A 15,263-nucleotide genomic window follows, 5' to 3' on the forward strand; every position below is an offset into this window, starting at 1 on the left:
CGAGTACATATCACTTGCGTCTATTTTCAGAAACCACCTTTACTCTAATATTTGGGGAAAAAAAATACCAAGGGTTAAACGTCTGGACGCTGTAATGACGTATAAACACGTATTTGGTATTGATTGAACCCAAATCCAAGTCAATTCAATTATATATATATATATATATATATATATATATATATATATATATATATATATATATATATATATATATATATAATGAATATGTCATATGTCATTCTTCTTTTGTTATTACTTGGACAGTACTTTTTCTCTTCAAATTATGTAATAATATAAAATGTTATCCCTACCTGATTCCATATTTTGCTTACTCTAGCCCTTGGTAAAGAAAATGAGAAGATGTCAAATCATAGAGACTCGACGTGTTCACGAGTCCCAACGAGACGGTTCGCGTGAAGTCTTTTGTGGACGAGTCCGTCGATTTGCACGTCTCAAAAAATTGCGTCCCGAGTCACCATCTCTGGTGTAGTAAATTCTCAATTTTTTTGCCCACTCCATTTACTGTATCTGAATAGTGCTATGTTATCATCTTGTTTTATGTGGCCATAATTTTGAAGTGGCAAGCACTGGTATAATGCATACTGCACAGAGATGCAATTTCCATATTCACCAGCATGTCTGTGAAGAGATAAACTACCTGAAAAATAATACAGCTTTTTACCATCATTGATATATCTCACAATTACCAACTCTGACAGTTCCATTTAAATAAAATATTTGCCTTTTTTATTTTTTTACATTGCTACAGCCCAGTTTGCTTCTGCTTGCATTCTCTACCTGTACTCAATGTGTCTTCTCTGCTTTACACCCAAGATGCATTTGGAGGTGGAAAACCGCAGACACGTGCACAATATGTTTTTGCCTCAAAGTTTCTAAGGGTTATTTTCTGTACGCCTTCAGGATACATCGTCCCCAGGTCCCTCTCCCTCCTCAGGAGGGGTGATGGTGCCCCCAAAAGTGGCATCTATAACCTCGGAGCTGTTGGCCCATGCAAAGGTTCAGTTGCCTCTCAATATGTAAGTAACCATCAATCGCCCTTCCTTCTTGTAACTTGGATTTTACATTGCTCCTGTATTATTTTAACAGGTATTAATTACGTCTGATTTCACTTTAGACTAAGGCCCAAACGGTTTAATCAGCTTCAGTCCACGGCTATAATTAATCGTCCAAATGGCCCATATTTGGCATTATTTGAACTTTTTACAATAATGTACCGTATTTTCCACACTATAAGGCGCACCTAAAGGCCTTGTTTTTTTCTAAAAGCTGATGGTGCGCCTTATAATCAGGTGCGCCTTGTATATGGATCAATATTGAGATTGGGATTCGTGGATGGGGAATGAAGTGATAAAGTAAGCTTCACCTGTTTCTTTTGTGTGTTTACAGTTGAATAAGGTTGGTAATATTGACATTTCGTTATTAGAGTTATTTTATTGCAGTACTTTGAGTATTACTATATTGTGATTGAAAAAGTTTTGGAATATGTCATTAATTGAGGGTGCGCCTTATAATCCGGTACGCCTTATATATGGAAAAGATTTTGAAATATGTCATTAATTGAGGGTGCGCCTTATAGTGCGAAAAATACGGTACTCTGATCATTTACGGTATTTGTATTTGTATGCATTGAATGAGTTAAAAGATAAGATGGGAAAGAAACAAAAATCCAATAACACAGCATGTACATGATTGCGTAAAGCAAAATACGACTTCTGACTAATACCGGCATATACACATGACATTTTTTTTCAATCCTTCGAGTCAAGTAAATCACCAGTCAAGAGGAGTTCAATGTGGAAATTGAACACTCATTGCTGATCAAAATTCAACAGGCGACAATTTACCCATCAATCACTGAGTACATAAAGACCAGCAGCCATTCACACTGGCATTTGCTGAGTACTGAACCGGAACCAAATTCCCTGCACAGAATTCAAATCTGTGACCTTGCGACAGTAGCAAATCCCAAATTTGTCCAACATTCAAATGCTTCAACTTCTCATTGAATCAGTCTGCAGTTTTCTCTTTGCTTAAGTTTCTAGAGTGTTCGGAAAATGAATATTCTAATGAGAGTTAGTCTCAAGGTTGAAAGTAATAAATTTACCACGCTAAAAATGACGCATGATCATTAGCACCTTTTATAATCTCAAGTTTCCGTCACTTTAAAAGATTTGACCAGACCTACCTTAACTGTATCATAACCGTTTGGCAAATGCGAAACAAGACATCACCACGCATTATTGCCCCCCGCCCCCCCCCGCCCCCGCCCCCGTCTTTCCAGGGCATGCGAATCTCGCACATCCAAAGACACACGTCTGGAGTGTGTCGGTACAGCTGATGAGGGTAGACGTTTCAATCTTGACCTGGCAACTATTCCTGTTGCCATGGGAAGACAGAATACGTTCCCCATATCTGTTACCATGGCAACCTACAGGCACTATATGGAGCTGCTTTACTCCAGTCTCATCGTTTGCCATCACCGTCAAAAACAAAAACAATCAAAGGAGCAGGCGCCTACTTGTATGTTAGCTAGATTACTGGTCAAAATATTCCGTACGTGAGCCCAATTTTACAACAGAAGAGTTGCTACTGTAAATACAAATTACTTAAATTGGGACGAGACCTCGTGAGATTAGGACGCCGCGAGATATCTTGTTCCTACACAGCGAGATAATCTTTTTCTTTTGGTTGCTTTTTTGGGAATAGATTACACTGTTTGTTACTGCTCTGACAGGACCGGGCCACCGTCGGAAAGTACGTCGCTGACCGCTGAATTTATGCCACGAATCGCGACTCGATACAAATAGCGCAACTTTGTCTCAAAATCACAATCGCCAAGTCACTGCTCTCGATTTAGTTTAATTACGCTGGCATTTGATTGTACCTGCCTGTTTTCACCGTTCAGCGCCGCCTCTACCATGAATTAGCCGCTAGCTTGCAGCACTCGGGTGCTCTATATTGGCTGGGGAGAGCAGTTGGGTCTTCGATGCTTAATACCTGGCATTTTGAACTATTGATTGTATGTTCTGTGGTTCTGCCGTTACTTTGCTTCAACCAAATTCTAAAAGTGGGTCATTCTTAATTCATTTAAAAAGTCTATTTGGTGTCATGCTTTTGTATTTGTTTTGCACACAAAATAAAAGATATATAAACCCCGTTTCAATATCTGAAGCCTTACAGGAGAAATACATACAGGATGCGCCGATTACTTTCAAATTATATTTTGATTTTCCAGTTTAAAAAAAAAAGGTGGTAAAATATCGGAATATATGACAAGACGGAGGGTAATCACTGGAAAAATAAATCAAAAAGCCATACAGAGCAGCTATTGGGAGCCGTATGCATTTTTTAAAACACTTGGACCTTTAGGATAGATCTTTGCTGTTCCTGAAAAATGAGCCAGGCTCTTTTGTATTTCGATTGCACACTAGAACGTTCATTTTGTTGCAGTCAGACATCTAGTTTTATTTACAAATTTTGCAAAAGTCTCATCTCGTTCTTATAGACTCAATCTTTGGATCATGGTTATATTTTGTTTTTAATGTATTTTAACATGAAGGGATTTGACTGTAATCACACAGTCATAAGAAAAATACTTAAGAAAAATTCCAATGCCAGTTTGCCAGTGCTCTCTCTTTACCTCTCGTTTTCTAATACTTTTCTTTCTCAGCTACCTTGCTCTCTACGCCTACAAACCCCAGAAGGCTGACGAGCTCGAGCTTAGAAAGGGGGAGATGTACCGGGTGACGGAGAAGTGTCAAGACGGATGGTTCAAAGGCACCTCGCTGAGAACGGCCGCGTCTGGCGTCTTCCCGGGAAATTACGTCACTCCCGTGTCAAGGTCGGTCATCATCGCATTTGATTGTTTTCTTGTATTCATTCAGTTACGGTAGAATCCCCGGGCGCGTTAATTTCCCGTGCTTCTCTATTGTATGAGTGAATTGTAAATATGCTTTGTCTGAAGTACTTGTGAACGTTATTCCTGTCTAATCGTTTTTTAGCATTTCGGTTATCCCACAAGTGTTGGCCCTAAAAATAATCTCCAGTCGAAGAAATAAGACTTTTCAAATTTGATTTTGTTTGGAAACAACAGCCTCACATAAAGCGACACTAAGGAACGTTTAAACGTTCATAAAATATTTTCATAACTCTTCTGATGGTCCTAGCACAAAAAGATACAAGTGCTGACTGCTGTATAAAGCTTTGAAAATTAAACAACGACGAATCGATTGTCAAATTCATCGACACTTATTTTAATAATCGAGAATTTAGTCTGAGCCATTGTTTCATGTAAAATAATCATAATCCTCAAACATCAGCCTTTCAACAGTAACGTCTGGATTCTGTCATGTGTGAAATTTATTTTGCAGACTGCCTGACCGTTGCCGTTCGTACTGATCACTTTTGAACAAAACTGACTCAAATTTTTTCTTTGTTTCGTCGGCCATTGTCTACCGTGAAAGAGTTGTCTTAAATTTCAGTTAATATTTCTCTAAAATAAAGAAATGTTGATTGTCAAACAAAAATATAACTTATAAAAATATGACTGACATAACTAATTGCATATGTGTTTGGTCTTCTAAAGTACAAGAGATCTCTAGCGGCGTAGAATTTGTGTCCCGTCCTATCTCTAATGGCGCAATATTTCTATCATCCATGAAAATATCTTGAGCTTCCTAGAGCAAATGTGGGTTCTACGAGTATCCAGTGAATTGCTCGCGCCTTTCTCGTGTTACCACATACCAAGAGTAGATCATTACCATCGGCGTCATCATCATTATCATAAAATTGTTATTACCGCTGCCGTTAGCATTCAAAACCAACAACCCGGCGCTGCTAAAACCGCATGAGATTAAAAGGTAAGTGTACTAAGGTCATAGTTGTATATTTGTTCGTTTTTATTGCCGTCGTCATTCCTTTGAGGGGGTCCATATTTCAGGCGGCCGCTGAGCTAATCTGCATTCTGCCCAGCGATGCAGTGAAAGACTATGACCGAGAGAGAAACAAAAGCCGAGCGGCGTCGGAATAATAGAAACACAAACAAGCGAGAGAAAGATAATGAAGACTCGGGGAACGGCAGAAAGAAAATGAGGCATGAAAGGAGCGAGGAAGATGATGAAACCGTTACGAGGGTGGGTCGGAGTTGGACAAATAAAAAGGTGAAAAGAGGCAGAGAAAAGATGAGACGAAGAAGAGCAAACGCTCTCTATTGTATGCAATGTCGACGTTGCGATAATTAGGGGGGCGGAGGCTACAATCAAATGAGCCCATTTGTTATGTTTGCACGGGCTCTTTCTTGAGCTTCCCTCCTCCGTACTTAGCGAGGATGCTCATTATGATGAGGAGAGACCGACACACACCCACACCTGGGGGCATTTAATTGACTGTCTCTATTGTATGAAAAGACTGACTTCGTGCTCACGTTATCTGAGCTATAGATTCTCATCCACAGTAAATATTTGTCGCAATTTTGTTCTGACTATTGATTTGATGTTGGACTTTCTTAGTTTGGATTCATTGTTTGGTTCTTCAATGCTTCCTGGTCAGGCTGAGTATATTTGAGGCGTTCCAACTGAACTTTGAGCCTCCTGGCTTAGCCCGTTTTGACCATTTTGGGGGGTGATTTTATTTCACGTCATTCTCACAGTATTTTAGTCAAGAGATGCCACACCGCCGGTACTGTGATACCTAATCAGTCGCGCCATGTTGAAATTTGAGCTGTTGTCACAATCTGGGTGAAATTTCAGCTCCCCGGTGTCTTCTTTTATTGCTTTCCATAGAATGTGAAATACATTTGAAGTCAAGATCAAAGGATTAAACAAAATACCGCACAAGTATTTATAAGTAGTGTTTACAGTCAGTCAAATCAAAGCTTTGTAATATATCATATATATAATAATATTATATATAATGTAATAATAGTCCAAAGTCTCGAGTTCACGGCTCACTTTGAGTGCAGTAAAAAAACTTGCAAATATTTTTCTCATTACGTGTGAGTTGCTCACATTGTTTTTTAAATCTACGAAGATATTAAGTCTCAGTTTGTTTACCACGCATCATCCCATCAATTACCTGAGCGTGACCGCAACAATGGCCACAAATATGTTTTCCATAAACTTGAAACCATTCCTCAGCTTGCCCTTCAAGATTGTGTAATACCACATGTTCAAAATCCATTCACCGCCATGCTTGGCGGCTTCATACATAACTTTACAATATCAGCTTAATGTCACCCTAGTGTGAGATATTTTTGAGAGAGCTCTTCCAGCCGTCCCACTTACACAAACATCAATGCAACGACGGCGTATTGACATAACATTCTGTTCCGCCACGCCGTTTCTGTGCAGTTTACTCAAAAGGGCAATATCCCTGATGGGAAACTGCTGTGCACACAGGGCTTAAGCCAGGTCCGGCCAAAAAAATCCTTTCTGCAAGTGTCCTCTTTATAGACGCTTTAAAACTCAAGTAGTTTGGCACACGAGATCAAGCGCGCACGAGCCCATAACTCTTGGATATGACTGGAAGTCAATGGGCAGCCATAAGAGAGTGGATGGTGCACTCAGTACAGTTCAGCTCTCTGGGTTGCCATCAGTCTTCATAATGAATGATACCGTTTAAACTTACTCCATTAGGTAATGCCGTTTATTTTTCATTAACCGGGTAATGTCATTCATTAGATTTTTCCTATTTGAAACGTGGTTATCGTTATTGTACGTTACATTTGATGCCCTACAGTTAATTGCAAAGAAGGTCACAGATGGAATTTCTACAACTTTTACTGATCTTAAATGCGTTGTCAGCTTCAGGAAACCTAGAACATTTAATAGACAAAAAACAGGAAGGAAGTCAAGGGCTTTTAACTCTCGAGGAGAGCGGACAGGAACCTTCGCCTTCTGTCACGGTTTCTGTCCACCCCACTTTTATTCGTTAGGGTTGGTTCTAGTTCCAAAAACTTGCTGCCCTGAAAGGTTAGGGGAGAAATGATGGCAGCAAGGTAACAATCAGTTTCTGACGGTGGGGAACATAAGTAGAAGTCCATACACGACCAGCCCTTGCAATCCCTGCTATCTTCGTTCCCAGGAACATGGCGACACACCCCGTACTGTTTGTACTGTTCGATCCTGTGATAAGGTCATCGTGCCTGTGATTAGGTCCTTAAGTTGTCGTGCCTCAGATTCAATACAGCTGCAGGAGACATGACAATTCCAACAGAAAATACCCATAACTACCAATATAGATGTTGAAGAAACAAATACGGCATAACCTATATACAATTAGTCTAACAACATGGCCGATGAACTATTGCTTATGGAAATTCTCTGGTACAAAGCGATACACGATTCGACTGAAAAGGACCACCGTGACCTAAATACCATAAACAACTCCTAGAGAGTGATAGCACGCTCACTGGGGAGAGATGAGTCTGTTACAAAAAGCTTGAAAGATGTTATTATTGATATTGATGTTTTTACCTGGGGTTTTAACGCATTAGTTAATCAACATAGGTTTGGATTGCCCGCCATTCGACGAATTTGCATTACCACCCCAACCGCGGAACGGATTAATCTCGTAAACCGGGGTCCCGCAGAGCCGATGGATGGCACGCTTGGTAGTGTGATAGCCGTGTTGAACTTTGACATCATCTGGGTGACATCATTTGACGTCACCACCTGGGTGAAATTCTCACGCCCTAGTGAAATTGCGACTTGCCACATGCCATCCAATGACAAGAAACTCTCCTCTTTGTCTTTTGAAGGGCGACATTTGGCGTCGGTGCTTCGAGGGGCTCATGTTTGTCCAGTCCTGGAAACGGAGGAGGTGGTAGCGGCGGTTGTAGTCAGGTCGGCGGTAAAATCTCAGACCCTTCCTCCCCAGGGTCCCCCGGGCCCTCTTCGTCCCGCCCCTCCACGCCGCTGGTCAACTGCGTCAGTCCCGCCTCCTCGCCGCAGACGGCGGCGGCGCAGCTGAAGAACTGCCTGCGCTCCGGTCAGCATTCAGTCAACCAGACGCGCACATCGATGCAGCTGGGTAAGCACAATCAACGCATTTTCAATCAATTCTCATTGAGAATCTTGCCGCGTACACTTTGAAAAGGGACCGAACGACAGATTTATGCAACTTTCAGAGGCGCTACAGTCACCTTCCGGAGGGAAGTGAATCACAGGTTTTAGTTTTGACAATTTTCTGAGCTGTCATTAAAGCGACATAAACTAGCATTAGTGTCACGGCTAATACAACGGGCGCAATCTGCACCCCGCTGCGCATCTGTAGATGTTTCTGCTGGAGTGGCCTGTCTGCCCGCTCAGCCCTGTGTAATCAGCGCACGCTTCAAAAAAAACAAATACACACCCGATTACAAATACATTTGACGCACAATTGCTGCCCCGTGACAAGAAATGAAATGTTTTGACAGATGCGCAAATGAATGCCGACTGCTATATAGAAACAAGGTTAATGGGTTTAGTTTCTAATTCTGGGGCAAAAATAACTTTTATAAGTAACTGAGTTTATAAGGTTGCAATATAATCCATTCCAGCTGGTGGCTGAGAACAGTGCTTCTCAAAAGGGGGTACTAGAGATTTTGAATAAAACGAAAAAGCAAACCTGCAAAAATCCTTTTAACATCATTATTGAATTAATTCCTTGTTTCAGGAAAATATAAGTTCATAAAACATATGTTATGTTCAGTAGGTCATTCAAATTCATTATTGTAAAAAAGCCAGATTCCCCCTCATACTTGAATGCTTGGACCCAACTCATGTGCCGCCTCTCGTTACCTGTCATTTTCATGATTTATTTTTGTGAACACATCTCTACTATGATCCTAAAAATTGTACATTTTTCTGTGGACAAATATTTATTTATAATTATTTCTCTTTGAGAAACTCTCTCTCTCTCTCTCTCTCTCTCTCTCTCTCTCTCTCTCTCTCTCTCTCTCTCTCTCTCTCTCTCACATTGGCGTCAAACTGTTTGTGCATCCTATACATAGTGACATGAAAAAATACCAGACTTTATCTATAGACAATGCGGCCAATATTTGGGGAATGCTAGTACTTCATGGTTGATTTTTCATGTATCAGCACGCTGCTCCAGGAAACACAATGCAAGACGTCCAAAGTTGTCTTCAAGTTTCCGCTTGATGTGTGCGCCACAAAGCTAGCATGTTGCTCTTTCGCTTCAATTTAATTTATTTTAAAGCTTGAGATATGTTGGCGCCTCATTTATTAGTGAGAAGAGAAAAAAAAGCTTTCACCCCCTCCTTCCAAATCCCCATAGTGTTAAAACCTGCGGGACCCGAGGCCACGTTCAAGCACTCGACGTGGAAAAGCACCGGCAAAGCATTGTGATTTGTCTTAAAATATGTACGTCAGCAGAGAATACACACCTTGTGCCAAATATTGTGAAAACTTGGAGGAAAAGGTGGCAGAGCTAAACAAAGGTAACCCAAAAAAACGGCGTGAAAATAGAAACGTTGCCGCTTTGTTGGCGCTGTAGGGCAGAGTTGGCAGCAAGTAAATGAACCTTGGCAGGTCTGCGTGGCATGTGAGGATGATGCGGAGCAGGTGTAGGAGGGCTGCGCTAATACACACGCGCACTCAGCACGGCGCTGCTTGACACTGGAAGACCGGATCGCACAAAGAAAGGCACTGCCGAATGACATCACTTTGTTTTTTGTGTTCCATGTAGGAGTAATGACAGGGGCTCTTGCCGCTTTGCGTTTTTTTCCCTCCGTTTCTGCTTGTGTCGTTCCCATACACGCATCTGGACTACATTACAAAATGGCAAGCCACTCTGAGTGCTGGAGTGTTTTAGAGCAGGTGGCTTGAAACTGCATGAGTTGTACTTTTTTTTTTTCTGGGATTTCCGCACACATGGAAGCTGATTCGCCGGATTAGTTTTAAGACAGCGCGGGAACTTTATTTGCAATTTTCTCTAAAATGGCAGTTTCTTCACCATTGAAGAGTGGGACGTTCAAATGTTTACTCTCTTTGGTTCAACCCAGTAGTCCAATTAGGGGTAAAAAAAAAGAAGAAAATAAAGCACTGACCCAATATCACACAATATTTTGGGTTATTTCATATAATACAATCTTTTTTTTAGGTTGTCTTGGACAGAATGATCCATTTTGGGTGGGTAGTTTTGTGCACAGCATCCCAGAAAATGGTGTCGAATTCTTCCAAATGTTGAGTCCTTTTTTCACCCATAATTTGGTTATTTTTAAACCAACTCTTCCGATAGCGTAGAAAAGGTGAAATAAGCGCCTGTAAAGTTGAGTCAAGTATAGCATTAATCACCACAGTCTCAAAGATATTTACAGAAAAAAAATAAATCAGTACATCAACAGTATCCCTTTCACAAAGCTCCCAGAAGGGGAAGGAAAAACTTAAAACCCCATCTGGGGAAAATAAGAAACCTTCACAAGGGACTGCAGGTGGAAGGAGCCCCCTTAAAGTCTACCAGCGGTGCTGATTTAATTAATTTTATGTTACACAGTTTACTTTTTTTGTACTCTGGAACTCCTCCCTCCACCCCCATTCAGGTCCACACACACACACAACTCTCCTGTACCAATTGTGCGAAAAGGATCGAGTAACTGCCGCTGTAAATTCCTTTGGGCCGAAATACCTCTTACATAATACCACGTTGATGTAGAATTACAAGTAATGGTTTAGTCTTAATCCCTGCGCGCTATTCTGACCATTTTTGGGTCATGTCTTTCCACATCATTCTCACGGTATTTTAAGCCAAAGGATGACACACTCCTGGTAGTGTGATAACTAAGTGCTTGTGCCATGTTGAACTATGACGTGTTGTCACTATTCGGGTGAAATTTCAGCTCCCTAGTGCCTTATTTACATGATTTCCCTTTGACGTGAAATTCCTTGGACGTATAGATCAAAGGATCGGACAAAATACGGCACAAGGGTTAAGAAAAATTGTTATTGGCGGCTAAACATGACGGAATAATAACAGGCTGTTGGACTGGTTCAGACTCCACGTTAGACTGAGCGTGGGAATGTTATTGCAGTACATCGGGTGGGCGCTGCTTTAAAGCAGTGACGTAAAGTGTCATTAACACTGCATCTATGGTAGTATCAATATATCAAGGTAAATATATGTATTTTGAAAATAATGCCAAACCACAAAAAGTGAAGCGCGAAGCGGCGAGGGAACACCGTCATCCGATTTAAAGCTCAGCCTTACATCGACGTGTTGATAACTAAGCATTATAATGTAGTGCTCTGCTTGCTGTGAGACTACGGCGCTATTAACTTTGGCACCCTTGTTTTATGATGCGTATTATTTCTGATTAACAGTACAGTTTCTATTAAGAGGTGAAATACAGTAATAAATGTTCCCTTCCAGATTTAATGAGGACTAACGGCTACCTGCTGTCAGTGAAAGGTCCTCTGGTTTCTATGGATGCTGAAATATATTTGTCTCTATTTTAGTCCATAGTTCTCCTGCCGGAAGTCCGGAGCTCCCCGCCGCGGCCATATCTTCCCTCCGCTCACAGTGCTCCTCGCCTTCACGCTGCTCCGGCCAATCGGGTCGCCCGCTTTCCATGACGTCTCCGGGACCCGGTTTGGGGCCCTCGCCGCTGTCGTCCCCCGCCTCGCGACCACACCTGCCCCTGTCGTCTCCTTTGTCCTGCCTCACGCCTCCCAATGTGTCGGCGGCGCTCCTCAACGGGGAAGCGGCCGTCCCCCTGCAGCCGCCGCCCTCAGCGGGCCCGTCGCACGCGCCTGCGCAGTGTGCCCACGCGCCCAAAACAGAAAAGGTAAGCGGGATGTTTTCAAATGATTGCTTGACTCCAGAATCCAACATGATGGTCAACTTTGATGGTTTTTGGTCAGTGTATAAAGCAAGGTTTTGGTCAAAATTCAATTTTCACACTTTTCGCAGGATTTTTATCATAGGTTATTAGAGTATAAATATCTTCTACCGTTCTCATGCGGGGGAAAGTAGAGCTGTAGTTGTAGAAGCGCTTGAATAATTTAGCTTTGCTTAAAGCACCTCTTAACTCATTCTTATCCTAAAGACATACTTTTCCTTTTTCAAGGTTCCGAACATTCGCTCTCAGGTACCTTTTATTTTATATTATATTATATTATACAGTATTATATTATATTATATTATATTATATTATATTATATTATATTATATTATATTGAAAATTAAATATATATATATATATATATATATATATATATATATATATATATATATATATATATATATATATATATATATATATACTGTATATATATATACTGTATATATATCAATTGGCAAAAAACAAAACCTTTATATTTTCATTTTCACATGAAATGGTGGGAATAAAGATGACTCCACATTTTCAAACTTCAAACTACCACCACCAGCACCGCCAGGAGGTTTTGTTTTTGGAGGTCATTGATATGTTTTATGCTTTTGATACTTCAAAGAAGCCACACTATAAACAGCTTTTTTTTTTTAAACATTGCTACATTTTTTAACATTTTGCTTTTTTTCTCCGTCATATTGTGGACCATGTTTTCTGACCAGGAATGACTTCCATTTCGCAGCTGTGCATTTTCAAGATTCCTTCGCTTGAATGTATTTTTACCTCTTGCGTTCCAGATGATTTAAAGGTGTTTCTAAACTTTTGACTGGTACTGTCGCCCCCGCCGCGCTGATCCCTCATTCATCAAAATGAGGACAAGCGCAATAGAAGATGGGATGTATTTTCGCCAATAACAACGCGCCTCAAATATGACACTTATTGGCCATTTTGTTTTAAGTGGCCCAACTCCAAAACGACCTGTGCCAGCTTGAATATAAAAAGAAGTTAGTCATTAAGGAGCGCCTTCTTAAAATGTAATCGTTTTTCAATTGGCCCGCGCTGTAGCCCTCCAGCGAAAACATCCAAACGTGTAAGAGCTAATTATTGAACCATTTCGGCCTTAGCGGCTGCAAAGCATTGCGATACGGTGAAGCGCGTCTTCCTGCGCACGCATGCTTCCTGACGGCGCTCATATTACACTCCGACGCCGCCCCGTCTGCGGCGCGGAAACTCGGGGCGTCAAATCGGGACATGCCGGGCTTGAATGATGGCGGAGAAAAGCTCCGCATCTGTCTGCGCTCCATTTGTTTTGGCTTCTGGCTGCGCTGCGTTGGACAGCTAATCTAACGACGTGGCTAGCTGACAAACAGCTTTGTGATGGGGGAACAGCAGGCTTGTTTACATCATCCCACTCAAAGATGGCTCTTGTTTTTTTGCTGTTTTTTATATTAATGAATCCTCCTGCCGCAGCTACAGGTTTGATTTGTATTCTATTTACGTCTCGGTCCAATTTGCTTGGCTGGGAGACTGTTAAGACACGCTCGGATGAGGTGCGCTTGCAGGAAGCGTAATTCACGACTGTCTCAATAGATTGGCTAGAAAATATACTAGAACCCAAGCAATATTTTTTGGGGGTTCAAATAGAAGTCACCAGGGAGCTGAAATTTCACCCAGATGTCACAGTTCGAGATGGCACGACCACTTAGTTATAAGATAATTGTTATTGTCATTAGGTTATCCAATTTCATTATTGTAAGAACTCTGAATCTCCCCTATACCAGAATGCTTCGATCCAACTTGTCATGTGCCTCCGCTCGTTACCTGTCAAGTTAGTGATTTATTTTTGTCAACACGGCTCTACTATGATCCCGAGAGAGGACACTTTAAGTTGTAAAAGATCTCAAAATGCTGACCTTTTTTTTATCCGTGCATCCGTTAAGTCGACTGTCTTGCGTCATCTGCAGGTGTAGCTTCAGATTGTTCCACATCACAAATGTGCGGCATAACTTTATTCCAGAACAGTTGGATTGCCACTCTCTGTTCTAAATCATATTATCATCCATGCTGTATCTCATCATCACACTTGATACCTTTTGTTGCTCTGAGCGTTCAATCTGGTCATGACGCAGCACCGTCTGTCTGTTCTAGTCTCACTGAATCTATGGGAAATGATGAAGCGCATCTCATAATGTCTGCCAGACGGCGATAAACACACACACACACACACACACACAAAAACACACTTCCATTGAACATCGGAAAGCCAGAACAGAGGATGCTTGTCAGAGGCGGCATTTTATTTAAAAAAAAAAAAATCCTACCACTAGAGGGCAATGTTTCCCACATGTTTGCAGAACAAAAGCCTCTGCTTTGCTCACCCTTATCGATTATTTACCCGTGTGAAATGGTGTTGAGTTTTTTTGAGGGTTTTTTTTATTTATTTTTTTGCTGGTTGCCTTTTTAAAAATATATTTAACAATAGTGTAGCACACTATTTTCTGCTGTCCGATTGCGAAACTAGTTCTCCATCAATTTGTAGTGCCGTCGTAATAACACGATGAGACGATGCTTCACAGTCAAATTGGCCCCTGTGGCTAACCACAACTCCAAAGCGGCCTGCGACAAAAAAGATTCCGCCACAAAAAACAACAACAACAAAAACGGTTTACATGTTTTAAAGTGTTTTGCTCATCCTCCCCAGTTAAAGCATTCATGACAAGAAGCAGTTACCGCCAGCCGTTTGATCTGTCAGCCTGTGTATTCATCTTTGGGATAATTTACTGTAAAAGCACTTAGAGCGCGGGGTGTGCAAAAGGTCCAGTCATTAGGTTTTTGTGTGGCTAGGAGCTGGCGTCTACTGCAGCACTTCTCGCAAACATGCGCTCTTCTTCTACTATTTTTTGTAACGTGACCTTATCAGTGGATAAATCAAACCTCTTGTGGGACTGAGATTCAAGAATAAAATTGCATTTTGGTTAAGGATAAAGCAACATGAAGCTAGCCGTGTTGACCTGGGAGTTGAGTGGGTATATACTGCCATCTTCAGGTTCAGAGAAGAACAGCAACTTTGTGGCGCAAAAAGCTATTCTGGCGGGTGAAAGTACGCCCTGTTCTAAAAAGTTATATTTGTACAATATGTTATGTTATTTTTTGTAAAAATAAAACGGTTATAGGTAGTATTATTATTCAAAATTTCAGTCTTTATGTTTGAAGCATTGCATGCTTCATAAGGTCCAATAGTTCAAGGGGGCTGATACTTTTGCAAGGCAAAAAGGTCAAAAAATTTAGTCAAACTTTTTATCTGGGCTGGTCGGTAGTCTAAAATGAGATTTTACCAGAAAAAAAAACAAGCCAACCGCATTTTAGCATCTTATATTCTAAGCCAGATCGGATGCGCAATGTGAGGCGGCCA

The 15,263-nt window shown here is 41.2% G+C and overlaps 1 protein-coding gene across 1 annotated transcript in view; it reads left to right on the top strand.

Moving 5' to 3' along the window:
- sh3rf3 (SH3 domain containing ring finger 3) overlaps positions 1 to 15,263 on the top strand; it is a 75,228-nt gene that overhangs the window by 58,443 nt on the left and 1,522 nt on the right. The window contains exons 5-8 of the mRNA XM_088415858.1: positions 925 to 1,040; positions 3,695 to 3,865; positions 7,781 to 8,052; positions 11,478 to 11,806. Coding sequence (XP_088271984.1) covers positions 925 to 1,040; positions 3,695 to 3,865; positions 7,781 to 8,052; positions 11,478 to 11,806 — 888 coding nt within the window. The remainder of the gene's footprint in view (positions 1 to 924; positions 1,041 to 3,694; positions 3,866 to 7,780; positions 8,053 to 11,477; positions 11,807 to 15,263) is intronic.

Source organism: Hippichthys cyanospilos, chromosome 5 (assembly GCF_059441005.1).
Source record: "Hippichthys cyanospilos isolate Australia breed blue-spotted pipefish chromosome 5, RoL_Hcya_1.0, whole genome shotgun sequence".
Classification (NCBI taxonomy): domain Eukaryota; kingdom Metazoa; phylum Chordata; class Actinopteri; order Syngnathiformes; family Syngnathidae; genus Hippichthys; species Hippichthys cyanospilos.